The following is a 25,801-nucleotide window of genomic DNA, read 5'->3' as shown; positions in this document are numbered from 1 at the left end:
CAGATGAAATCACAAGTCTATGTATGCCCATCTCCTCCAAGATCAGAAGAGTAGATATGTAAGGTAGGACTCCTTTTACGAAAAGGTCAGTTTGCACACAGCCCTCCCCTCTGTCTCTCCTGTGAGAGTCAAGGTGCCACACAGGTGCCCGAAAGGGGAGGGGATGCCAGGATGCAGCTGCAGCAGGCAAGAGAGCCCCCGGGGCTGGGGGAGGGGGCTTTAGACAGATTGGTATTCTACACACTCTCTAGCGCTCCCAGCACCAGGACTTTCTGTCAGCCAGAAGCCCTTTTTCACCTCTCCTCCAGGCAATTCCTTCTTCAAAGGGCTCTGGGAGCCGGAGCTCAGCATCAAATGCCGGCTATTTCCATCCTAGCTGATGTTCCTGAAGATTTAAATTACAGTCCCCAGGAGCTGCCATTTTCACAGTGTCCTCCCTCTATGTCCTTTGCTGCGGAGCCGGCCTTGATGGCGGCCTTCCAGGGGAAGTCATTTGTAGACATGTTCCCATGTCCTTTCTTTCCATTGCTCTGAGTGGCAGGGAAGCCCTCCTTTGAGGACAGTGCTGGAGAGATGTACCCCCCACAGGCTTTCTGCTGTGAATTTTGTTTCTTCTGGGAGCATTTGAGCAGATGGCTATGAGTCAACTGCTGCCTTTTGATTGGCCCAGTATATAGTCTGGCATTGTTAAGGGGGGGAGTGGCAGCTAGGTGGCACAGTAGATAAAGCAATGTCCCTGAAATTAGGAGGACCTGAGTTCAAATCTGGCCTCAGACACTTACCAGCTGTGTGAACCTGGGCAAGTCACTTAACCCCATTGCCTCCAACAAAACAAAACAAAACAAAAAAATGGATAGCGGAGGAGAGGCAGTATGGAGAATACAATAAGCACCAAACTTGAAATGAGAAAAAATGGGTTCAAATTCCTTTTTGAGTAGTTGTTAGCTTTTGTGACCATGGACAGTTCACTGGAGTCCAGTGTGTTCATCTATAACCTCTGACATTACGGACCACCCTCTCCTCCTGGATGCTCTCACATCTCCTTCTCAGGCCCTTTTGCTGGCTTATTATCCATATTATGCCCCCTCACTGTAGGTTCACCCCAAGACTCTGCCCTGGGTCATCCTCTCTCTAAGTGATTTCATCCACTTCCATGAGACTGAGAGCAGGGACTGTTTATTTGTACCCCCACAGCTTAACACAATGCCTAGCACACACCAGGTCTTTAATAAATACTTATTGTTTGACTCCTAAACCTATATATCCAGCCCTCGTCTCTCTCCTGAGCTCTACTCGTGTATCTCCATCTATTGGACATTTCAGACTGAATGTTATGGAAACATCTCAAACCAAACATGTTCACCCCACCCCCACCATGCCCAAACCCATCCCTCTTCTCAATGTCCTTCTTTCTGTCAAAGGTATCTTCCTTCTGCTCACGCAGGTTTGGAATTTCAATGGCATGGATAGAGCACTAAACTTGGAACCAGAAACACCTGGCTTCAAATCCGACCTCAGATACTAGCCCTATGATGTTGGGCAAGTCACATATGCTCTCCAGGTGTCAGCCATCTGTAAAATGACTGGGATGAATTCAATGGCAACTCTAAACCTGTGATCTCCCAGTTCCTCATTCACTTACCCTCTATATCCAATATGTCACCAAATCTTGTCATCTCCACTTCCACAATGTCTCCTGCATCTACTCTCTCTCTCTCTACACACCTATCACTCTGGTTCAGGCCCTAACCACCTCACACCTGAGTTACATTGTGAAGGTCTCCCCAGGTCGTGCTGCAGACTCAGTAAAGGAGAGTGGTTCCCTGACTGGAAGGCCCTCCCTCCTTAACGCCACCTCCTGGAATCTCTGGTTTCCCTAAAAACTCAGGTCAAGAATTCTATAGGAAGCCTTCCTGTTGTTCCCCCACTTCCCCCACACAATTACCTGGTGTTTACTTTGCATACAGGTATTTGGTACATATTTATAGATGCTTACCCTGTCTTCCTCAACAGAACACAAGCTCTTTGAGGAAGAGGACTTCATTTTTGTCTCTGCATCCGCAGCACTGAATGGTACCTGGTACAAAGCATAATTTGTATAAAATTAATAATTGCTCACTGCCTGGTTAGCTGAACTTCTATATCAAGAAGTAACCTTGTGAACTTTAATGTTAAGCCACTGCTAATGAAAGGTGGAAGATGTAAACAAATTTCATCTCAATGTAAGGAAAAATAAAAACCTTCTTAACCATGAGAGCTGTCCAAAGGTGGACTGGCTGCCTCAAAATGGTAGCAGATTGCCCCAGACTCTGGAGAGAGATGTGTGATGACAGACTGGATGACTCCTTGTTGGGTACAGTGTACTAGATTTCTTTGCGGTCCCTAGGGTCTCCAGTAACAAAGGTTAGAGCTGGGGGATGACGGTTTCTTAAAAACTGTTCATTCAAGCAGAGCTCTCACTAGCTCTAACTCATCTTTCCCTCCAGTAGAATGGAAGCTTCTTGAGGGCAGGCATTACTTCAGTCTTTTTTGTATCAGTATCCCTAAGGCATAAGGGCAGTGGCTTGCACTAATATGGGTATTGAATTTACAAGCAAATCCACACCTCTCAGTAGGAAAACTAAGACTCACTCATTTCTGCTGGGTCTAGAGAAAAGCCGGTTGCTGCTCTAAGAACCTCAGCAGAATACTTTAACACCACCTAATCAAAATAAAAGATCCAGATAAAAAAGAAACATTAATGCTTCAGAGACCCTACATCTCTGATCTAGCTACCCAGAAAAAGTTAAAGGGAAAGCCACATCTATGACCCAAATGAGAGCAACCAAACCCAACATGAAATGAAATGTGTGCTTTGAGTGACTCCCAATGACATCAACTGGATTAAGATAAGAACTCTGCCCCGATAGAGTGGTGGAAACAAATAGGAATTACCGATTTTCTCCACACAGAGCTAACATTAATTACTGAAAATACAAATGGGAAAGGCTGCTCTTTGTGAGATTACTGGCTAACTACAAACACATAATCTCCATTCAACAGGATGTCAGCAAAGAGAGGGGGCAGGGGAGACCCAAACCCAACAACCGACAAAGCTGTGCTAAGGTTAGAGTTAAAAATAATCATCTCAACTCTCAGCTAGGGCTGCTGGGACTTGGTGGAAGATACCTCGATCCTGGGAATTGGAGAAAAGGCATTTGTCTGGACAGGCTCTCCAGAGAATTCTTGGGAACAGTCTACAAGCTGACAGACTGATTCATTAGTGCAAATGTTTACTGGAAGGAAAAGGCAGAGCACTCCAGTATCTCTGCCAAAAAAACCCAAACGAGGCACAGAGAGTGGAACACAAGTGAAATGACTGAACAACGATAGGCAGAACTTGAACCCAGCTCTCTACCTATTGGGCAAGTCACTCCACACCTGTCTGTGCCCCAGGCAACTCCACCACTCCAAGTTACAAAGCAGTTGATGATCTGGATTGGTGGAGGGAGTTTCCTCAATGGGAGTATCACAGGTCTGAACCAAAAGCAATACCAATAATAAAATAATACCTGACTTTGCATAATGCCTTAAGGGTTTTGTTTAACTCTACATGCATTGTCTCATTTGACCTGCCAGACAACCCGGTCAGTAGGAGATTCTATAAACATGACTGTTCCCATTTTTCCAGATAAGGAAAATATGACCCAGAGTGGTTAAATACTTGAGCCATGGCCATGTGAGTAGCAAGCTTCAGAAGCAGGTTCTGATGCCAGGTGGCTCCTGGCCCTGTGCTTAGCACTCTTCAGACCAGTATGAGGCACTGTGCTTGGCACTGGCCTTTGGTGCATGCATTAATTCTCCCTGAATTACTTCATCAGGTGCCTATAAGATGCACTACAGTCTCCTGAATGTGACTCACCAGTCTTTCCCTGAAAGAATAACTCTGATGGACAAAGAAGCCTCATATTAGCAACAACAGCTAAGTTCTGCTTGCTAACATTTGGGAAACTGCTGAAAGGGGGGAAAATCACTTTTTCTAAATAGCAATTTAAATGATAGAAACAGAACAACAGTGGAAAACATCAGCGTATATAAAATATGTAATGTATTTGTACAAAATCCAATAAGGAAAACAAATGTTTCATAAAAATACTTTTTAAAAAATCAGCAAAAGTCAAAAGCAAAACAATTTGGTAGAAAGTTACAATTCCCTGTCCACCCATGGGAATGATGAGAACCCCAACGCAGCATCACAGGTATTTGGGTTACTGTTTAAGGACTGTGCTCGGGAATAAATCACTGTGATTTTGGCTGCAGCTTGATTAGACTCAGGCACACCATAAATAAGGAGGGAACATACATTTTCATACACTTTCAGTCCTCTCTCTGGCCAAGTGCAGGGATAATATCAGTGGGTCATCTGTATCCAAAGACAAATGGTGGGAGGGAATAACAAAGGAAGAAAATCTACCCAGCAGCAAAATCCAAAACCAACGATACTATTCAAGTAGTCAAGAGATAATGGGATTGTGGCTCCATCAGATGAGACTCCATGAGACTAACGAGTTGACAGAGCAAGAACATGTTAGCCTGGTCAAGGTCCTGCCCTTTATTGGTAGATGACCTTCACACAAAATGTCTCCTCATTTTTGTCTTCATGGTCATTGATGTAAATCAGAATTTCCTCCATCCCTGCACTGTTACTCGGAGCAAACCGCAGGCCGATGGTGTACGTCTCTCCAGCATTAACCTGGAATAGTGTGACAGACACAGATTTTTCAATCTTTTCTTTCTATAGGCTCAGTGAAAAAGTGAATGAGGTGTACACGCCTTTTAAAAAAACCCAGGTCACATCGCACACATTTTCCCTCCCTGCTCCCACTTCCCCCAATGGCCTCATCTGATAAAAAGGAAATCCACAGCTTGTCAGATAGTCCATCCTGAAAGCCCAAAGACTGTAGCACTCAAAGGGAAAAGAAATAATGGATAGTCCATCCTGAAAGCCCAAAGACTGCAGCACTCAAAGGGAAAAGAAACAATGGCGTCACAGTAAATCAAGAGGTCATCCTTCCTGACATGAATTTTGGGGGCCCTTGAGTACGTTCAAAACCAACCTGCACATGGCCCCACAGGTCTCCAACTAAAGATGGTCCCATCACCCCTCTGCCCCAAACATCTTTCAGTGGTTTCATATTTTGTTCTGAATCAAGCTTAAATCAGTTAAATTAGATCAAGGGCTCTCTGGGCCCTGCCCATCTTTGCCGTGCTGGTAGGGCAGTGGATAGACTACTGGGCTGGGATCAGAATGCCCTGAGTTTAAATCTGGCCTCACCTACTTACAAGCCACTTAACCTCTGTTTCCTTCAGTTTGCTCATCTGTAAAACGGGGATAACAATAGCACCCACCTCCCATAGCTGCTGTGAGGGTCAAATGAGATCGTGTTGGAAAGCGCCTAGCACACACCTGGCACACAGTAGGTGCACTTTATTGAATGCTTGCTCCCCGCCTTCCTCACACAATCCTCTGTGCCTGTGGTCATGCTGCTCTGTGTGCCTGAAATGTCCCCTCTGTCCCAACCCTGACTTCTACCTGTTACATTCTTCCCCATCCTCTAAAGCCTCGTCCATAGAGGCAATGCTCTATAGTGAAGAGGGCACTAGACTCGGATTCAGGAAGAGCTATGTTCAAATCAGCCCTCAGTCAATTACTGACTCGGTGATCCTGGGTGAGTCCTTTCCCACCTGTTGCACCTTGGTGGCCTCTGAGGTACCTTGTGGTTCTGAATCTATGAACCTCTGATCAAACCCCCTCTTTCAGGCCCCTCTGTGCTCTGCACCTCCCGTCTGCACTCACCCAGAACAATTCTTCAGGAAAGGTATTTGGGGATCATCCCCTTCCCCAGATTGTAAGCTCCACAAGGGTAAGGAGCCTAGCTTCTAGAAACTATGTGTCTTGTTCCTAATGTTATACCCTACACACAGCCGAGGCTTATAAATGTCTCTGGCCAAGTTTGGGGTAATCTCAGTGAATGATCTGTGCCAAAGACAAATGGTCAGGGAAAACACCATGAGAGATGCACACGGATAAGACAGTGAATGCCGGCCAAATTAACCAAAACTACCCCCCACCCCGCAAGTTCTGCCTTGGTGTGACTCACTTCTGTCTTCACAGCAAAGCTCAGGGCAGCTGGAGGAAATGTTTTTTCATGGCAAGACCCCACTATGAGGAGCTTGCTGATTCTGGGAACCTAGCAGAACCCCAGGGTCAAAAAAATCAATGCAAAACTCTCCCTTTCTCATGAAATCTTCCAAAGTTTCAAGTTAACCCCCCCAAAAAAAAACCCCTCTAGGCATTCACCTTCACTAGGGCACTCAATGAGACAGGTTAGGGATCCCTGGGGAGATGAAGCCTAAAGAATTTCTCTCTTCTATTATAACAGAAGGGGTTATTATAAGACAGTTTTCTATCCCACCCCCAACCTTAAGTCCAGAGGGTCTTCACCTCCTGTATGTTGTCTGCCCTCCCCTCATTTGGCCATCCAAGAAAGTTTATGGATCCCTTCTCAGAAGCATGTTTGCCTACATTCCTCACTGAAGGAAATGCTGCATTTCTGTCAGAGGGTAGTGAAAAGGCAGAGACAGATATACACACATACATGCATGCATATATAGGCTTACATGTGTGTTACTATAAGCACATGCGTGTATGTATAAACATCTAATACATGTGTAAATTGTGTACATGTATACGTGTCATGAACTTGGGGGGATGCAAGTATGTATGCTATACATATGTGTGTAGTTGTGTATACATGCATATATAACCACACCTATATACACATATATATATACCTATATACATGGACCCACACATATAAAAACACACCTATATACATACATAACACAACACAAACATACACGCACACATATAACCACACCTATATACATACACATACATATATGAACCCCTGGTCTGGAAAATATGGGAGAATACCAATTATTGTAGATCTTTAAGCCAAGTCACCAGATGTCATTTCTGGGCACTTTCTGACAAAGCCAATGAAAACATCAAGAAGGAAGAACCTGGGAGCTCCTGCCAAGTTCAATTTCTTGGGGGGGGGGGAAGCGGTTGCTGTAGCTATAGCTACAGAAGAGCTTTCTGGAAATAAAATCAGATGTGCAGCACGCATCTGGCTTCTGGGGCAGCAGGAAGGACTTAACCTAAATTTGGGGAACATGCCTCCTTCCATTATTAGAGGGAATTAGTCTTTCAATGCAAGGCATGCTAAGGTTTTGAAGGTTTCTGAATAAGAGTTATAAGGCAGAAAACAGAGAAGAAAAAGCACAGAAACATCTTCAGTGGGAGCTGCTGAGAAGCACAGTGCCTACCTCAAAGGCATCCTCCTTGAACTGCAGCAGATCAGGGTAGTTGGTGTGCAGGTGGTACGCCCTTTTGGAAGGGTACGGATTGGTGTACGTGATCCTCTTGTTGGCACCTTTGCCACAACCAGCTGGTAACGTGATCTCAAAAGCCTACAGAGGGAGGAAAAGAAGATAAAAAGAAAGAGGCAGCATCCCATGAAGCACCTATCATGTGACAGGCACGGTGCTAGGCACTGGGGCACAATGATAAAAGTCCTTGGCCTTGAGGTTGCCAACATTCAGTCAGGGGAGGGGAACCATGCACACAAAGTCAATACAAGGTCACTTGGAAACTAAGAGGAACCACACTTAAGAGGTGACCTTTGAGCTGGGGGGGGGGGGTGAGGAGAGTACATTCCAGGCATGGGGGACTGTGTGCAAATACACGGAGGTGGGAGATGGCGTGCTGTGTGTGATCAATGGTAAAAAGTCCAAGTTAGAGTGGACAAAAGAGTACATGAAAAAGCAATGTGTAATAAGCCTGGAAAGACTGGCTACAGTGAGGCCAAGAGGGTCTTTAAATGTCAAACCGAGGTGTCTGTCTGATCCCAGAGATTACAAGGAACTGACAGAACTTAGTGGATAGGAAGGTGAGAAGAAGGGGAGCCTGCAAACTGGAAATCTGGCTTAACTACAAGATCAAAATGCTTAGAAGAAAATGCAAACCCCACTAACATTTTTTTAAAATAATGCTTTTGTCGTTATAGAAGACAGAATAATTCTGGAGAAATTATGCAAACCTTATGGAATAATGCAAAAAAAACAATCCTGGAACTGAACAGCAAGGTGAAAAAAGATGGGTAGATCTAAACAGATAATTGTATTTGTGCTTATGAGTCAGCTTTTATTTGTTCCTCCCAGTACTGAGTACAGCAGGAAGGTGCTAACTGTCAATGAGAGCATCTGAGGAGATAGCAGCATCCTTGACAGAGAAGAGGGGGCAGAGCCTCCTCCTAAATGAATTAACCTTCACTTAAGAGTCACAGGGAAGCTAACAAGTTTGTCACAGCATGTGGCAGTGAAAAGAAAAGTACAAAGGGCTAAAGGTCTGACTTAAAGCAAGGATGGAGGTCAAGGAGAATTTCACAGTCACTTGCAATGAATGTGATACGGTTGTGTTTCTTCCAGTGTCAAGTAATACCTCTGTATGAGCAAAGGGCAGTTGGTCTGCATCCTACAGAAAAAGACAATGAGGTAGGAGGAAAACATATAAGAGGAAGAATTCAGTGTTCTTCCACAGTATGGAAAGAGACTATAACAAACAACAACAACAAAAAGTGAAAAGGCAAGAATTCACAGCTTACATATAACACAGGGAAGTAAAGGAAGAAGAAAGATCATTGACCTTTGGAGTTAATGAAAAGGTATGAAACTTTCTCTAGAAAAAGCAGCAGAACCAGCCCCGGAAGAAGCAGCATCACATGCTCCAAGGAATGAAGATGCTACTAGGTGAGAGGTGTCCTCTCACCTAGTCATGATCCGAGGAAGAAGAAATGGGCAGAGTGACTGGTAAATAGTCCCATGAGACTGTGAGCTCCATGGAGAATCTGTTTGCCTTACATAAACAGTAAAGAGGTTTGCGACAAGTCTTACTAGGCACACAGCCAGGGTGTGAAAGAAAATCTAGTGAGGCATGTCATACCTGGTGACCACTACCAACTGCTGATGAGTCACATGAGGCCAGGGATAAACTATGGAGAGTGGGGAAGGAAGAGGAAATCCTGGGCAGAGCAAACAAACAAAAACTCAACTCAGCTGAAAACCCGAGAGGTACAAGTGGAATGTTCATCAGAACAGGAGAGGGGATTTTGAAGAGAAAGGGAAATTGAGGAGGTGAATAGCTCACTAAAATTATGATATTTGAGAAAAGAATTTAGATCTTGGACCACAGCTTGTAATATATGAGCAATGGGTTCTTGGCCATGGACAGAATACACTTGGACAAGGGATGTGTGTGTATGTGTGTGAGCACACACATATATGTATGTATGTATGTATGTATGTATGTATATTCCTGACACCTAGAAAAATCAAATCAAGAGGGTTTTAAAAATAAAGATAAAAGAAAAAACCCTACCTGTTTATCTACCACACCTGGTATCCTAGAAATATAGGTCCACCATATGAAGAAGAGCAGAAGGAGAACAAGTAATTCAGACATCAGTACAGAAGATTAGGACAAACAAACAAACACAACCTCAGTCGTCTTTAACATGCAGATGCACAAGGTATGGAAAACAAATAGGGAGCCTGGAAATCCTAATACACAGAGGCAAATTTCCTCCCCTAGGGAGAGAGAGCTACATGTAATGTAAATGGTAACATGTCTGTAAATATTGTAAGACAGCTCTGAAATGGTATGTACCTTTTTCAAAAAGAACAAGCCAGACTAAAGCACCATATAGGAAGATAAACATGGGGGCAAATTTCAGAACCTAAGGAAGAAAACTTGGGATCCTGAGATCAAAGATCCAAAGGGCTGGAAGGGACCTCAAGAGGCCATCAAGATCAAAAAACTGAGGACCAGGGAGGTAAGTAAATTGTCCAAGGTCATGCAGGTAGTGTCAGAAGCAGGATTTGAAGTCAGCCAAGTGGTGCAGTGGATTGGGTGCTGGGTTTGGAGTCAGAAGACCTGAGTTCAAATCTGGCCTCAGACATTAGGTGTGTGCCCCTGGACAAGTCACTTAACCTGTCTGCCTCAGTTTCCTCATTTTTAAAATGGGAATAATCACAACATCTATTTTACAGGGTTCATGTGAGGATTAAATGAGATAATACATGCCAAGAGTTTTGAAAACTTTAAGACATTACATAAGTGTTCACTTTAATTATTATTAGGAAAATTGTAAAAGAATAGTGTTATGAAAATCCTCAAAGGAGTGTCAAGGTCAGAATGTGAACTTTTGCATGGATGTAAAGAAAGTTGAGAATGGAGAAAAGGCGATCAGATTTGATCTCTGGTATAACTTTGGCCATCCAATTTGGGGAGGTCAGTTCCAGCTCAGGGATGAGGTCTTCAGCTAGAATGCAGGGGAAGTAAGAAGTGAGACACAGAAGTCAAGACCGCCTGTGCAGGCAGATTTTTCTAGGAATTTGGCTAAGAAAGGGAGGAGAGAGGACAAAAGCCTGAAGAAATAGCAGGGTCTAGCTAATATGTACCTGAAAAAGGCAATCTACCAAGAATTCTCAAGAATGAGAATTTCATCTAATAAAATGAAACTTAATTAATAGAGATCAATATACAATTCTACCCTTGGGTTCAAAAATCAATGTCATGGGTAAGTGATGAGGGAGGTGGGACTAGACAAGAGTCACCATGGAAACAATCTTGGTTCTTTAATAGAATTTGAGTTTGGAACGCCTTGAGGATATAAGATGGCAGCCTTCATCCTCTCCCCAGGTCAGGTGAGTGACACCTGGAATACTGTTGTCAGGTCTGGCTCCCACAGGAAGAAGGAGTGCATCGGGCAAGCAGAGAATGGCCAGGATGTTGAAGGGTCCTCAGTATCACACTGTATGAGAATCACTGAAGGAAATGAGGGGTTTTAACCCAAAGAAGTGAAGACCTAAGAAGCTGTTTTCAAGTGGTTGAAGGACTATCCCTCTGCTTGGTTCCAAGATGTAGAACTAAAGGCAGCTGGTATAGTCACAGAGAAGTAAAACTTCCTAACAGTATGAGAGCAGTCCAGAAGTAGAGAAGGCTGTCCTGGAAAGCAGTAAAAAGCCCCTCTCCTCTTGAAGCTTCTTCAGGCAGAGTCTAGGTATCATGGAGGCTGGGGAGGGGGTTCTTGATCAGTTACTCTTAAGGCCCTTCCAATTCTGAGATTCTGGGATTTTGTGATTATTGTATCAAGCATAAATAGTCCCAAGTTAAAGACCAGGTTCACCATTATGAGATTTAGGAGGGCACCATAAATATGGCCACTCAAACATTACACAGAGTGTTTGAAAATAACCAGTCTTATTTCTGTGACAACACAGAAACTTTTAAGTTTTGGGGATTAAGTTTTCAGAACCCATCTTGAATTCCTGAGACAAATAACAATGCCATCAATGCAGTACAAGAGAAACTGATGGCAGGCAATCTTGTCTCTAGAACAGAACTTGCCACTAAGGGGTTGTGTGATTTTCAGTATATCACCTAATCTCGCCATAATTCCATATCAAAGGCATATTTCATAAGTGATTACTGCTATTACTGTTGCTGTTATTCTTGAAAGGCAATATGGTATAGTGAGTAGAGAGGTAGCCTTGGAATCTGGAAAACCTGGGCTCACAAACAGAGAGACACATAATAGGAATGAGACTTAAAGTAACTCATGGAACTACTCAGGGCCCTAGGCAACTTTCCGACACTATGAACTGCAGAGAAGGTGCCACCTTCATCTTCGTCTTTAGTTTCTTTATCTGGGACTTCACTGTACCAACAAAACAACAGCTGCTGTCCCTGTCATCATCATCATTATGATTATTATAATAATTACAATGAAGAGGCTGGACTGAATTAGCATCACAGAATTTCAGAACTGGAAAAGACCTCAGAGATGAGCTCGCACCCCTAAAAACCATCCACTCTTCGACATCTCCGGCACATGGTCATTCAATCTTTGCTTAAAGACTTCCATGAGAAGGAGGCCACTCCCATACAATGCAGCCCTTCTCACTTAGGTGTGGCTCTATTGCCAGGAAGTATTTTCCCTTTCGTCAAGTATACATTTTTTTGCTCTTGGTAACTGCTATTCCTTACTCCTGGCTTTGGCCTCTGGATTCAAGCAGAGTAAGCCCAAAGCCTCTTTCACAAAAGCGCCCTTTAATTACTTGAAGACTGTTGTCATACTCCCTTGGGGTCTTCTGTTCTCCAAGCTAAATATCCCCGGTTTGTTCACTAGGTCCCAAGTGACCCGGACTCAAAGCTCTTCCTCCTTCTCATTTCCCATCTCCAGCTTGTCAATGACATTCCTAAAACACAGCCCTCGGGTCTGAACCCAACAACCCAGATACAGTTTGACCCAAGCAAAGTACGATAAGATACCTGTCTCCTTACTTCTGGAATCTCCACCTCTCTTAACAGAGCCCAAGATGACAGAGTTATCTTGGTCACTGGCTCACACTGTTAGCTTAGACTGACTTGGTGGTTCATGGAAACCGCTACATCTTCTTCAGACAATCTGCTACCTGGTCACATCTGCCCCATGTTATGCCTGTGGGGATGATTTTTTTGAACTCAAGTGCCCAATCTCACATTTATCCTTAGTGAATTGCTTCTTAATTCAATTAATCTAAGTAACCCTGAGATTCTGGGACTCTGGGACTGCCTATAGAACAGAAACAGCCCAGTTTGGCCCAATATTCTCAGCCAGGAAGACCTTTTTGCTTCTTAACTCTGCTCTTCAGTGGGTTAGCTGCATCTCCCCAACTTTGTGTCACCTGAAGACTTAATTAGCATGCCATCTATGGATTCTTCCAAATCACTGATAATGTTTAACAGCATAAGGTCCAGCAAGGTTTCATCCTCCCAGCTTGATGCCAAAGCATTGATGACTAATCGTTGAGGCTGTTCCAATTTCACCTAATGGTATGATCATCTATCCTACGGCACCCAGCTCTGAAACCCAGTGTTTCTAAGACCTTATTCTCCAATATTCCCATATTTAATCCTCCTTTATTTACATGTCTGATCCAGAGAGGAAAAACAATTCAAATCAAAGAGCTTAGCAGCCTTGCTTTCTAGGTAGCTTGTTGTATTTCCTTTTGGACATCCTCAGCTGTAAAAAAGACTACATACACACATCTATCTATCTATTCACACATTTTGTATATTTTGTTTTATAAAAATATGATTTATAAAATCACAAAATTTATAAAATACAATTTATAAATATTTTATAAAATTTAATTTATATAGACTTTAAATAATATAATATATAATTTTCATAATTTGTGTATGATTTCACAAAATATTTTTTATATATATGTATATATGGATGGATGGAGAGAGAGAGAAAGAACACGTCCTCAGTGCAGCCTCCATCTTACTCCCATAAAGAATGAGGCAGTTATTATCAAAAGCAGACCATCACAGGCTATAAAGATTTAACTAATGAATCTGGGCAAACAGTGGAAAAACCTGCCTAGAGGTAATGTTCATTAGAAATAATAATGACAGAGACAGCAAAAGTTCACCACAACACTCAGGGGTTACAAACTGCTTTATTCACAGCACCCCTGTGAGGCAAGTAGTACAAGTATTATCTTCACTTTGCAGAAGGAGAAACTGAGGCACAGGCAGATTAAACAGAGTCAAGCCAGAAAGTCCAGTCCTGCTTGCTCTAAGATCAAGGTTTCTTTTTTATTACACCTTGTTGCTTCTCTGAATCGCATCATGATTAGGTGATCACATCACCCAAGATTTTGGGTATCAAGACACCTCCTCCCACCAAATCATACAAGTGGACGTGGCCCATCACATACCTTGGAAATGACTGGCTGTCGGCTGGAGAGGCACACGAGCCAGGAGGCCACCAGCTGGTGGTAGTCCACATCCACAAGATTGAGATAAAGGAACCGATTGCCAGACCGCTGAGGCCTCACACCTACTTGCAAATCATGCACACCATTCCGTGAGAGCATGAAAACGCCATCTGGGTCCAGCTGCCCAATGCCAAAAGAAGCAGAAGCAGAAAGAGGGTGAGCTATTAAGTGCTGCTTGGGGTAAACAGAAAGTCATTCTTAAGTGACATCAAGGAACACTTCCATACCACCACGACAAAGCCTAACTTGACCAAGATCTGCCATCCCATTCCTGGCAGAAGGTCACAGGTTCTCTCTGCTGCTCAGGAGCAGACATTTATCTTTGTTGGGGGGAAACATCACAGTGAAAAAGATTTTTTTCTCTATCCTGCAATGGCTGGAAGTTGCAAAGTAGAAGATCTTTTGGAGAGAGGAAAATCAGAGCTGCCTCCGAGTGTGAAGGGTTCCTTCCGTAAGGCTGGATGACTGACAGCCTGTCAGAGAATGTTGTGGAGGGGATTCCTGTTCATATAGAGGCTGGACAGGGCATCCTCTGAGGCTTTTTCAATTCCCTCTAAGATGCTGGGACTTTCCTTTTGGATATCCCAAGGCAGGAAAAAGCTGGAAATTCTAGTCTTGTGGGTCAGTTTGGAATATCACCCGAGTACCTGCCAACCCATTTCTGCCTTGATATTAAGAGAAGATGAAATGAAATGCCACCATCGAAAAGTCAAGAGTCACCTTCAGGAGAGGCAAAGCCATAAGTACATCATGATAGGCCTCACTTTAGCCCTTCCTCCAAAGGTTTAACTGCTCTGTATGGGTCTACTTCCCAAAGGACAGAATTTAAACACTCTTTTTTATTTTAAAAATTAATACACTGGTAATGGCATTGATGTTTTTCCTTATTATTCACATGTGTAACTGTGACTAAATTAATTCTAAAGCGATGATTAGTCTCTAGATCTCACTAATTCTAATAATTTGCCCTCTGGGTTTTTATCCCAACAAGCCCACATTTGACAAGTTTAATGAAAGGTAATTTCAATGAAGACTTTATGGTAATGAAATAATCTTAATTCCAAATGGGACTTACTTAATAAGTGAGTATGTTATTTACATTGAGTTCATCAGTAAAGTTTTCCTTTAAAAACTAACCTGTCAACAGAATATGTCAGGAGAATTCTAACTACAAGGTATTTCATTAATCTGTCCTACCCATCAAGACTTAATCAGTCAGCTAGCAAGATGACAGAGGGGGTTAAGGGGAGGCCAGAAAAAAGCCTTAAGTCATCCAAAGAAGGACAAAAGTCTTACCTTTAGCTCATGGGGATGGGAAGTGAAAGCTTTCACTTTCCTAATGGTCTGTGTGCCATGAAGAACAAGGGAAAGGCGGGTCAACTGACCAGTGACACAATTGACATCCACCCGTTGGAGAGAGTGGAGGTAGATCTGCCATATTTGAATAGGGGTAGCCAGCCAGTAATCTCTATAGTATGACACAAACACAAACAAAGCTTAGTCTTCCTTTACCCAAGGAAAAAGACCATGATCCTATGTTAGTCAACTCATATTAACATTCCAAAGGTGATAAGGGATCCAAGCTCACTTTCATTTAAGTCATAGCATCATTTTACTTAGTCTTTCTTTCAATGAATACTTGAAATTCCTGTCTCTGGCTTTCAATACATCAGTAGCCACTAAATAAATACATTTACTGGATGAATGAATGAATTCTCCCTCTCTGGAGGTCTTCAAAGATAATATAATAAATATTCAAAAATATTTATTTATTTGAAATAATTTACATATCATCCTGCTTGAAGGGAGGGGACAAGGTAGATTTCTCTGAGCTTTGGGGTAAAATCTTAAAAAAAAAATAGTAGAATATACTAGAGCTAATGTCCCATATCTTATGTGTCAAAAATAAATCATGTCATCCAGCTTCCTATACCCCCAACCAGTCCCTGTATGCCACCTTCTGAAGTGGTAGCCACATGGCTACTCCACTAAATCCTCAAGGGACCATTTCCTTGACAAATAAACACACTGGAGGCCCTTTCCCTTGGCTTGGAATGGCTGGTTGTTTTTTTTTTAATTTTTGTAGCGTGGTGTTCTTTTCAGTCTCTCAAAGTTTCTGGTCAAGATTGCTGAAGTTATACCCTCAAATGTACAAACTCAACTGAATCTTCCTCAGAGGAAGTCTTGGAGCTTATTCTCTGACACCTGTTAAAGATTAATTGTTACCTTATAACCTGAACCAAATTCAGAAAAAAATCAAGAGGATGATTAGAAGCCTGGAAAATAATACCTGTGGAGGTTAGGTGAACACAAGATTTCACCTAGAAAATCGAAGGCAAAGGGAAGGCTTAATGATAGTCTTCAGGCCCATGAGGTAATCACACAAAGGATCATCACTGAGAATGGAATAAGTTTAAGCTGCCTTGTGAAAGGTTTAGTTTAGAGACCACAAAGGGAAACCAATGAGACTGCTCCTGAGGGCAGCTGAGGGATCTTTAAATAACCAGCTCACATGCACCCATATTAATGCCAGCTAAAGTTTAAGTTCTTAGAAGCCATACAATGCCTTCCTTCTCTTATATTTCCTCGTCAAGAACATTTAGCATAGTTCTATGCCCCTAGCAGGCATTCATTTGTGGAATGAACAAGTGAACTAAAGAGCCATGCCTCTCTGAAGCTCTTAGATAAGAAACACTCATGTGACATGATTTATATGTGTCTGCTGAGAAGGTGGGGGAACATACTAAATGACTTCTCAAGTATCTTTGTTAGACTGACGAGTCTGACTTTTAGGAAGAGCATCTTAGTTAATAAGGTAAAATGTAGGAAAGCAGTAAAGATTAAGCCTTCACACCCAGAGTTTCAAAAAAGAAATGCATAAATCTGTTTTCTCCACCCCACACAGTTTCCTATAGAGCTCTGTTCCTAGTCCCTACATTTTCTGAATTTCCTTACTTACATATAAAGAGCAACAAAGAACTTCTTGATCTGTGGGCTTGGACCTCCGGCTACTTTCAGAAACATGTCCTGTGGCTCCCCTGGGCCCTGGGAATAAACATGGAGCAGCATCATTAAAAGAGTTCACTTAGAGATCAAAGCAGCTAATGAGGCCCTCAGGGCTCTGTTGGCTCTTCATTTATACCACCCCCTCCTGCCCCAAACAAACACAGAACTGGAAAACCCCCTCCCCACTTTCCACCTTTCCCCCTACCAAAAAACCAAACCGTCAGCTTGGGTACTAGTCAGAGCTGTTATGATGTCATTGCAACAGAGGAAAACTACCGATTTTATGATTCCACATTGGTTTCAGTAATTAGATTTTGCAAGAGTTGTATCAAGTTTTCTAACCAGTCATAATACAATTATTGCACTGGCCCGTTTACACAATGGCAATTAACAAGTGCCTTAATTACCATTTACTTTGCTACATGTAATTTTTCTGTTTGTTTTTGTTTAAATTCAGAGAGCTGATCTGGGAACCCAGAGGCTATCATGAGTAATAAAACTTGGGCATGGAAGCTCTCACAAGGGTTACAAAAGCACCCTCCAGAACCATGGAAAGCAACCAGCCTAACCCAAAATGGAGAGCTGGCCAGCTGATCAGGCAGCAAGTAGGACATGGGCTAATCTATTAGTGAAGCAAAAGCTTCAGATGTGGAATTAAACTCATGGGTAGCCGGAATAAACAAAATGGTGGCGTGTTCTTGGGCCTCCAGATCTGCCTCCTTACAGACACACCTACCATTTTTTTGGTTTCACAAATGACATTTGGGTCACTGCAACGAACATAGATTTGGGGCTCTTTACCAGGCATTCCTCCTACGGGGGCACCTAGGAAAGTGGAAAAGATTCAGAGGTGAATACCTTTCCTCTTCCAGGACAAAAGCAGCTCCACTCCCACCCCCATGTGAGAAATCACTTTTGATGTCCTGGGGAGTCCCGTACAAAGTCCTATAGGCAGAATAGGACCTATGGAAAATTCAAGCCATCTCCCTTACATGCCATCGCTTAGGCCAGAAATGGGCAACGTCTTCAAAGAAGGAAACACGTAGCACTAGTTTCTTCATCCAGCTGAAGAGCTTCAGATACACAGGAATGAGGCTAATATTTTACGGAGCATGTATGACAGCGATGAGATGGCACAGTGAATAGAGTCCTAAACTTGGAACTGAGACCTGAGTTCAAATCCTGCATTAGACACTTACAAGCGCTGTGACCTAAGGCAAGTCAGTCTCACACAAAAAAATGGAGATGGCAGCAGCACCTCCAGGGCCATGGTAGGAGCATGAATAAAGCAGTCTGTAAACCTCAAAGCAGCGCAGAAATGTTAGCATAGACACTTTAGTTTTAAGCTGCTTGGGTCTTTAATGACCTTCACTCCTCAAGGATTCATCAAAGGGGTATTTTACAATGAAAAACTAACCTTGAGAAGCAACATGTAAATTTAAGAATAAACAGGATTAGCACACTGGGATTCTGTATTTTGAAAATAATTCTACTTCAGCCAGTATTTATTAAGCACCTACTATGTGCCAGACACAAAGGCCAGCATGAGACAGCCCCTGCCCTCAAGGAGCTTACATCGGAAGGGACCTATGGATAAGCACACGGGCATCCTGAAAGGTCTGCCTTAGACGCGGTGGTTACAGTCATTAGGTGCAGACTACTTTGTTTGGTTGTAAAGTTCTCTTCTGGTGCCACCTTATGTCATGGCGGGGAGCTTGGACCAGGCCAGTTTGGAGAGATTTTTCCAGCATGAAAGGACTTCAAAGGGCAGACTCTAGGCCTGTTGTCTAAGAAACAACTCCACTATATTGGGAAGAGCTCCTCCCCACATCGGCTGCAGGTGATGAATTTTGCAGCCAAAGCAACTCTTGACGACCCTCTCCCAAGTCCCAGAGCAGCTATTTGTGTCAGCAGAGGGAATTCCCACAATGACCAAATCCAAAGCTCTTGGGATATAGGAGTATACATGCTACCTCATTTTGGGTTGGCAAAGAAAATTACAAGCAAATAGAAAAGACAAGCGGAAGAAATGAAAGTGAAGCTATGTCAGCATGAGTTATAAAGCTTGATATGAAAGTGTTTGTGGATAAGAAAGTGACTTCTGACCCATAAAAGTACCCTCACTTAGATGGGCTTTGTTTGTAGCCCTGGGGAAATGTAGGACAGAAAATGATTGTTCCTTCGGCCTTGAAGGAGGGCTTACCAGGCAAGGTGTGCCAAGCAGGTAGCCGGATGGACTTCTTCAGGAAGGAGAGCTCTGGATGATAAAACCGAAATGTCTGATCAACCACATGCGGTTGATATTCCACATTCACACATAAGATGGCAATGGGCTTGCCACTGCTCACAGTAAATGACACCTGGTATATAAACAGAACAACACTCAGTATCAGAGAAGAGCAGGAATCACAGACTTCTGCTTGTGTTTCCCATCATCATCATCACCATGATCATCATCATCATCACCATGATCATCATCATCACCATGATCATCACCATGATCATCATCATCATCACCATCATCACCATGATCATCATCACCATCACCACCATCATCATCACCAACCATCATCATCACCATCATCATCATCACCATCATCATCATCATCACCATCATCATCAACAACACCATCACCATCATTATCATCATCATCATCACAGCACCATAGAATTCTAAGAACCACAAAGTCATCTACAAACATCTCATTTGATATATGCAGCTACCATAGGTGTTACAAATTCTACTTTACAGATGAGAGAACCAAGGCTCAGAGAGGTTATAGAATTTGTCTGTGGTCAAACAGCTGGTAAGGGTTGGAAACAGGATCCAGATCCAGTGTTCCTAATTCACAGTCCACTGCACGGTGCCTGTCCTTAGAGATTCTGTTATACCTGTTACCCTTACCTTATAAATAAGGAAATGAGATGTAGAGAGGTTAAGAGACCTACCCAAGGTCACACAATCGATCAGCATTTATTAAATGCTTAATATGTGCCAGGCACTATGCCAACTTATTGGGATACAAAACTATAAAGACACACAGGTCTCTGCCAGTAAATGACGGAGCCAGTATTTGGACTCTGGCTTCCTGGTCCCAGTCCAATGCCCTTTCTACTGTATCAACTGCATGCTGTCTCCCAAGATCTATCCTTTCCCATAAGAAAGGTTATTTCTAGTCATCTGATACAGCCTGGTCCAGGAGTCTTGAGAAGCCCTGGTAAAATGAAAAAGAGAAAAGAACACTTGATTGCCTGGTTAAGGGGTCTCAGGAAGCATCGGTGTTGCCCCATAAAAGCCAACTAAGGCCCAAATTCCTGTCTAGATGTATTCTGTAGTCTGAAAATCAAGAGGCCCTTGGAGATTACCCTAGTCCAGTCTGTACCTAATTGAGAATCCTTTTGAACATCTTCCACATTGGATAGCTGGCTATTGCTTGATATAAGAGGGCTAATCAATCAACCAATCAATAAGTATTTTTATAAACACCCAGGATGAAATAACCCCTATTCACAGTGGGCATAATTATGTTCCAGTGGGGGAGACACCCAGTCAATTCAGGGTGTTCCAAATGCCTCTATACATTATAAATTAAAATGTTTTAATTGCTTAAAATGTATGCAGGTATTTGTACTATTCTCTATAAAATATTAAGTATAAAAAGAATAAATATAAAATGAATAAATAAAAATGCATACAGAGTAGTTAACTACAAAGCAGTGGAGGGGGGTGGAGCCCTTGTAGCAGGCAAGTGGGGGGAGAGGTAGGAAAGACAGGATCTGAACACAAATTTCCTAACTCCAAGTCTAAATCTCTACCCACTGGATCACACTGCCCCCGAGGCAGCCTATTCAAAATTACATAGCTTGAAATGTTAGAAAGTTCTGCCTTAAGGTGAGCTCCTAGGTCATGTTCTGTGGAAACTCATTAACTGAAAGGTTTTTAGAGAACTCAGAGCAGCAGAGACTTCTAGGGTACTAAGTGGCTGAGATAATTCATTTTGCCTTGAGAAAAACTGGAAATTAGCTTCCAGGCTCCATCGACCTAATACCGATATGGTCACAGTAAGTATCAGAAGGGTTAGTGAACATTTTTATAGGTCAGGAAATGGTTTTCAAAAATCTATGAGCTACGCAGAATAATCTGTATAATTCCATATTTCCTTCATACTTCAATAGTACTTTAATTCTCCTTCAATACAGAGAGAAAACGATGGGTGGATCCCATGGCAGAGCAAAGGATGGAGACTGGAGGACAGCCAGAGTGCTCAAGGGTTCCCTCATGCTGTCAGGAGAAAGGTCTCTAGCATGTTGGGTGACCCCTTCTGGGGTCGTGGACAAGAATCACACTCTGTGGGCAGGACCAGAAGGATTGTGCTTTGCCTTCAGTTGAGGATGTCATGAATCCATCTGACTTCCCATACTCTGAGGCTCCATGGGTATAACTATGGTATATGGGTATAAAATGCACTGATGCTGTCCATCTGCCCCCAGCTAGGCTGGTCCTCTGACAGCTGGGAGGCTGGCGCCAGGGCCTGTGACCTCAGGAGGACCTGTCAGATCTTAAGATACACCAACATCCCCTTGAAGAACCGAGGCTCACTCCCAGGACAGCCAGAAGCAGCAGTGAAGGATTCTGACCCAAAGCAGAAGACAAAAAGCACTCCTACATCAGGGGAGCTTTTATGAATTAAACTCTCCCCAGGGTCAAGCTGTGCCCTGGGAAAGCAGCTACTCTGACCTGGAGCATGGGTGGGCCTCACTTCTCAACCAGTTGGGATTAAAGCCTCAGGAAGAAGCCAACCTTAGTGACCGTCTCTTGGTTAATGCCTATATCTCATTTCTGTCTCATTCTTTGTGTTCAGAGTGCTGAGGGTGAGGATGTCTTTAGAAAGAAAGGACTTTGTGTTTTTCCAGGATGACTGCAAAAAGCACTTGCTGGTAAAAAAAATATTCACTTCAGAAATCTCCATTAAAACATTAGAGCACCAAATTTCTCCTTATGGTATCATGCCAGCAGGACTGTGAAGCAAGACCTCCTTACAAACACCATTTTCCCTTTGAGATAGCAATTAAGGATTTAAGTCTTACTGTCCAAAAGAGATAAAGCACAGAGAAAACATATTAATCCTACAAGATTCAGGAGCACTATGGAAGGAGTTTTTGCATAACAAGTTTAAATATGTTTTAAATGGCCTTCATGCTATGACAAAATCGTTCCTCAAGGACATCAGCAACAGACTTCAGCGATACCTGACTTGAATACCCCAGAACCCTAGGCTATTTCATCTCTAGAGAACCATCTGCTCCAAGGGCCTGCAGGGCAGCAAGTGGCAAAATGAAGGGTCTGGCAGCTCCCAGGCTGCATGGCCACCAGGAGCCTCTGGATGTGTCTGTGCTCTCCAAGAGGTGGGTCCCTCCTCTGCTGGTTTGATTACAAGCTCTCTGTACTTTTTCCATCCTGCATGGCCCACTCCGTACTTTCTGTAACTTCTCCAGAGAAGTTTCCCCAACTTGCTGGAGGCCCTTCTCTGGTTCTTTTCTTATTTGGGGGACACTCAGTCTCTGTCTGCTGTTCTTTACCCTCACCACATGACAGTTCTCATCCTCCTCTGGCCAAAAATGACGCCTTTGATGCCACTGCTTGTGGGAATATGCTGGAGCCTGATGTGTTTTTCCACACTCCTCTGGGTCACTAGCAATTTCAATCCTTCTGAGGCAGCAGCATTGATTGCATCATTTACAAACAAATAGAAGACATGAGAAGAATTTTCACATTAAAAAGATGCGCTTTTATGACACTGAATAACTTGGGATTAATAAAAGTTCAGTGCAAATTACAAAATTCCCAGTCTAATCTTCTCCTGTGAGATGACAGGTCCAGTTTACTGTTTACAGCAATGACTCTACCCTGCTAATTTCATCCATTTTGTTTTCCGCTGTAGGTGGCTATCAGTCTCTTTCAAATGGCAATGGTTCACAGGAGAAGAAGGCTTTACATTATTCTGGAGCTTGATGATGTCAGCACAATATGATCCATGCCAAACTGCCCCAAGAGACCCTCACTATGGATAAGCACTCTTCTAGTTGAACTATATACAGGACACCTTCCATAACACTGAACAACCTACCTTAGACAAACACAAGTATATATACACATATATTTGTGTATATCTTTATATAGTTGAATATATATTTTACATTTAAATATGTTTTATATTTTAAACATATTTATATTTGCATGTGTATTTTAGATTTTGTGTGTATATATGCATACACACATATATTTCTGTATTTATTTGTGTAGATTGCTGTCGGTAACAGTCTATCTGTTCTCATACCTTCATCAAGGAGGCCTTTAATGAATGTGCCATTTTTTCTTTGCAAAAAACTTTTATTAGGGGTGGCTAGGTGGCACAGTGAATAGAGCACCAACCCTGGAGTCTGGAGGACCCAAGTTCAAATCCAGCCTCAGATACTTAACACAAAAACTAGCCGTGTGACCTTGAGCAAGTAACTTAACCCCAATTGCCCTCCAAAAAGCAAAAAAAAAAAAACTTTTATTGATATCTTTTATTTTTACAAAAGGTACCTTCACTTCTGAATATATTCCTCCCCTTACCCCTGCCCAGAGTCATCCTTTACGACAAAGAATTTTTTAAAAGAGCAAAATAAAGCATTTCAGCATAACTGACTCAACTCTTCCATGAGAATTTGACAATATATGTGACGTTTCCACACCATTAGCTCCCTGCTCTGCAAAGAAGGAAGGTGCATTTTCTCTTTTCTAAAACCAAACACAGTCACTATATATGCAAACAGATTATTCTCATTGAGATTTTATAGGTACGGTTATAATTAAGCATGTGGGTTGTTGATGTATCCTGATTTACCTTGCTTTGGCATTAATGAGGTCCATGATTTTTTTTTCAAAATATTTGGTATCCTCCCATTTTTTAGCTATCTTAAGAATCAGTGTCCTCAAAACTGTGTCACCTCCAGCAAGGACCTCTGCTGGGATATCTGTTCTAGTCCACCTGCTCTTCCCATCTTGGTTCTGCATGATCATACACATCTCATTTAGCAGGCTCTCCTTACCTGCTTCTTCAGGCAGTATCTATGAGGCAACATCATTAGACCCTAAATGCAAGGGACTCGCTATCAGTGAAGGAGAAAAGAGTTTTTCACAAAACTCTTTTTTTTATTTTTGTCTGTTTTCTGTCCCCAGGGTTCATCCCTAAATCCTGCAGGTTCTCATCAACCTTGGCACTCTACCTCATCACCATCCCTGGCCATCATCAGAGGATCAGTGGGTGAAATGATGAACTCTAAAAATCTCTATTTAAGAATGGAGCTCAGCTTAGAACACCTCCTCATCTCTCACCTGCCCGCCCTTCTCTGCCATGCCCTCATGTCAGGTACCTTCCCCAGTCCTCCCCCAAAACTCCACCTTTTGGCTTCTTTTTTGTCTTTCACATGTTGTCTTCTGCCGTTAGACTATAAGCTCCCCGAGGGCAGGGACCATTTTTATTTTTTATTTTCTTTTTGTATTCCCAGAATTTAGCACAGTGTCTAGATTATTACATAGTAGCACTTTAAGGTTTATTGACTGACTGACTAAATGTTCTCCAGATTATCTGACTACTTAATTGGTATCTCCCAAAACATTTAGTAAATCTCTTTTTCCCTCTATTGCTTCCCACTGTTTTAGAGGCAATACTGCTCAGAATCTTCCAGCATCATCTGCTATAAGATTTTATGAGCAATTTTTGTATTCTAGTTGCTGCATCTCTACGTTTGGTGAGGAGATGAAGCGTTTGCCAGAGGAGATGGTTCTAGGATCATTTGGTCTCTTCATTGTAGTCACTGGTTTATTTTTTTTTTGCTACTGAATTTCAGACACAAATAATCTGTGTCAATATCTACTCTTTTGTGGAGTTTTCCTTTTTTTCTGTCTCAACGGCTCATTTAAATAGGTCAAGCTGGAGCTGCCTCGGTTGCACATCATATATTCTCCTCACTTTTATTCTTTCTTCTAATTTCATTTTATTTTTGATCTAACAAGTCATTGATCCGACTGTACGCTGACAGCTAATTCAAAAATGAGTTCCACAGTAGCTTCCTGTCTATTAGCATGTAATCAATTTCAATTTGGGGATGTCATTTGGTGCTCACAGCATCTGGGGCCTCTCAGTTCTCTTCCTGAATAAAGTATTCCTGATGTATGGGTATGAAGCGTCTGTAGTCTAAAAACCTTTGGTTTCTTTTGTTTCTTACTCCTGAGCCATGTCTTCCAACACATTTTCATCTTCTTCCTCTATGCCTACCTTTGCATGGGAATCCCTGAGCATTCAAATACACATGGATTTAACTTCAAGGTTAGTACAGAATTGTTCTATCTTCTTATTCTCTGCAATAAATTTTGGAGCATAAGCTCCCATTGTCGTCAGATTGAGGTTTTATTTTTGCCAATAACAATGAACAGCATGATACAAGATGATCAAGCCCTGCATGAAATAATGTTTTTTGTTTCCTTTGGACAAATGATAAAGCCAGTCCTGTGGAGGCCATTTCTTGTTTACCTAACCCCTGTGCCATCCTGTTCCTGGGATGCCACTTGCTTTCCTTTCAGGTATGACACAGTGCCTCCAGCACCATGTCCATTCGGCTGCTGATCCAGACCCGCCTTCTTTAGAGTACCACTAGTTAAATTAGTGTCTACAGAAGGTCTAGAGATTGCCTGATTCTTAGCACTTTCTTTCCCCTCCTCTGTGACATCCCCACAGAAGAAGTGGGTCACACATGACTGAAGGCTATTTTGTGTTGTTTATAGTTTGCCATGGTCAAAGAATTTATCACCAAG

The 25,801-nt window shown here is 42.5% G+C and overlaps 1 protein-coding gene across 1 annotated transcript in view; it reads right to left on the bottom strand.

Annotated features, from left to right (window-relative positions):
- Positions 1-4,064: 4,064 nt before the first annotated feature.
- The window catches only part of NPHP4 (nephrocystin 4), a 169,960-nt gene continuing 148,223 nt past the window's right edge, over positions 4,065-25,801 (bottom strand). Inside the window, exons 28-34 of the mRNA XM_069079459.1 lie at positions 19,145-19,301; positions 17,678-17,766; positions 16,895-16,980; positions 15,232-15,403; positions 13,876-14,055; positions 7,372-7,515; positions 4,065-4,732 (exon numbers count right to left, since the gene is read on the bottom strand). Coding sequence (XP_068935560.1) covers positions 4,592-4,732; positions 7,372-7,515; positions 13,876-14,055; positions 15,232-15,403; positions 16,895-16,980; positions 17,678-17,766; positions 19,145-19,301 — 969 coding nt within the window. The 3' untranslated portion in view covers positions 4,065-4,591. The remainder of the gene's footprint in view (positions 4,733-7,371; positions 7,516-13,875; positions 14,056-15,231; positions 15,404-16,894; positions 16,981-17,677; positions 17,767-19,144; positions 19,302-25,801) is intronic.

Source organism: Petaurus breviceps, unplaced genomic scaffold, assembly GCF_028583685.1.
Source record: "Petaurus breviceps papuanus isolate PSGF00001 unplaced genomic scaffold, PetGlider_PUasm1.0 91041, whole genome shotgun sequence".
Classification (NCBI taxonomy): Eukaryota; Metazoa; Chordata; class Mammalia; order Diprotodontia; family Petauridae; genus Petaurus; species Petaurus breviceps.
The sequence above is the reverse complement of the archived record's forward strand: the minus strand, read 5'-3'. Positions and strand labels throughout refer to the sequence as shown.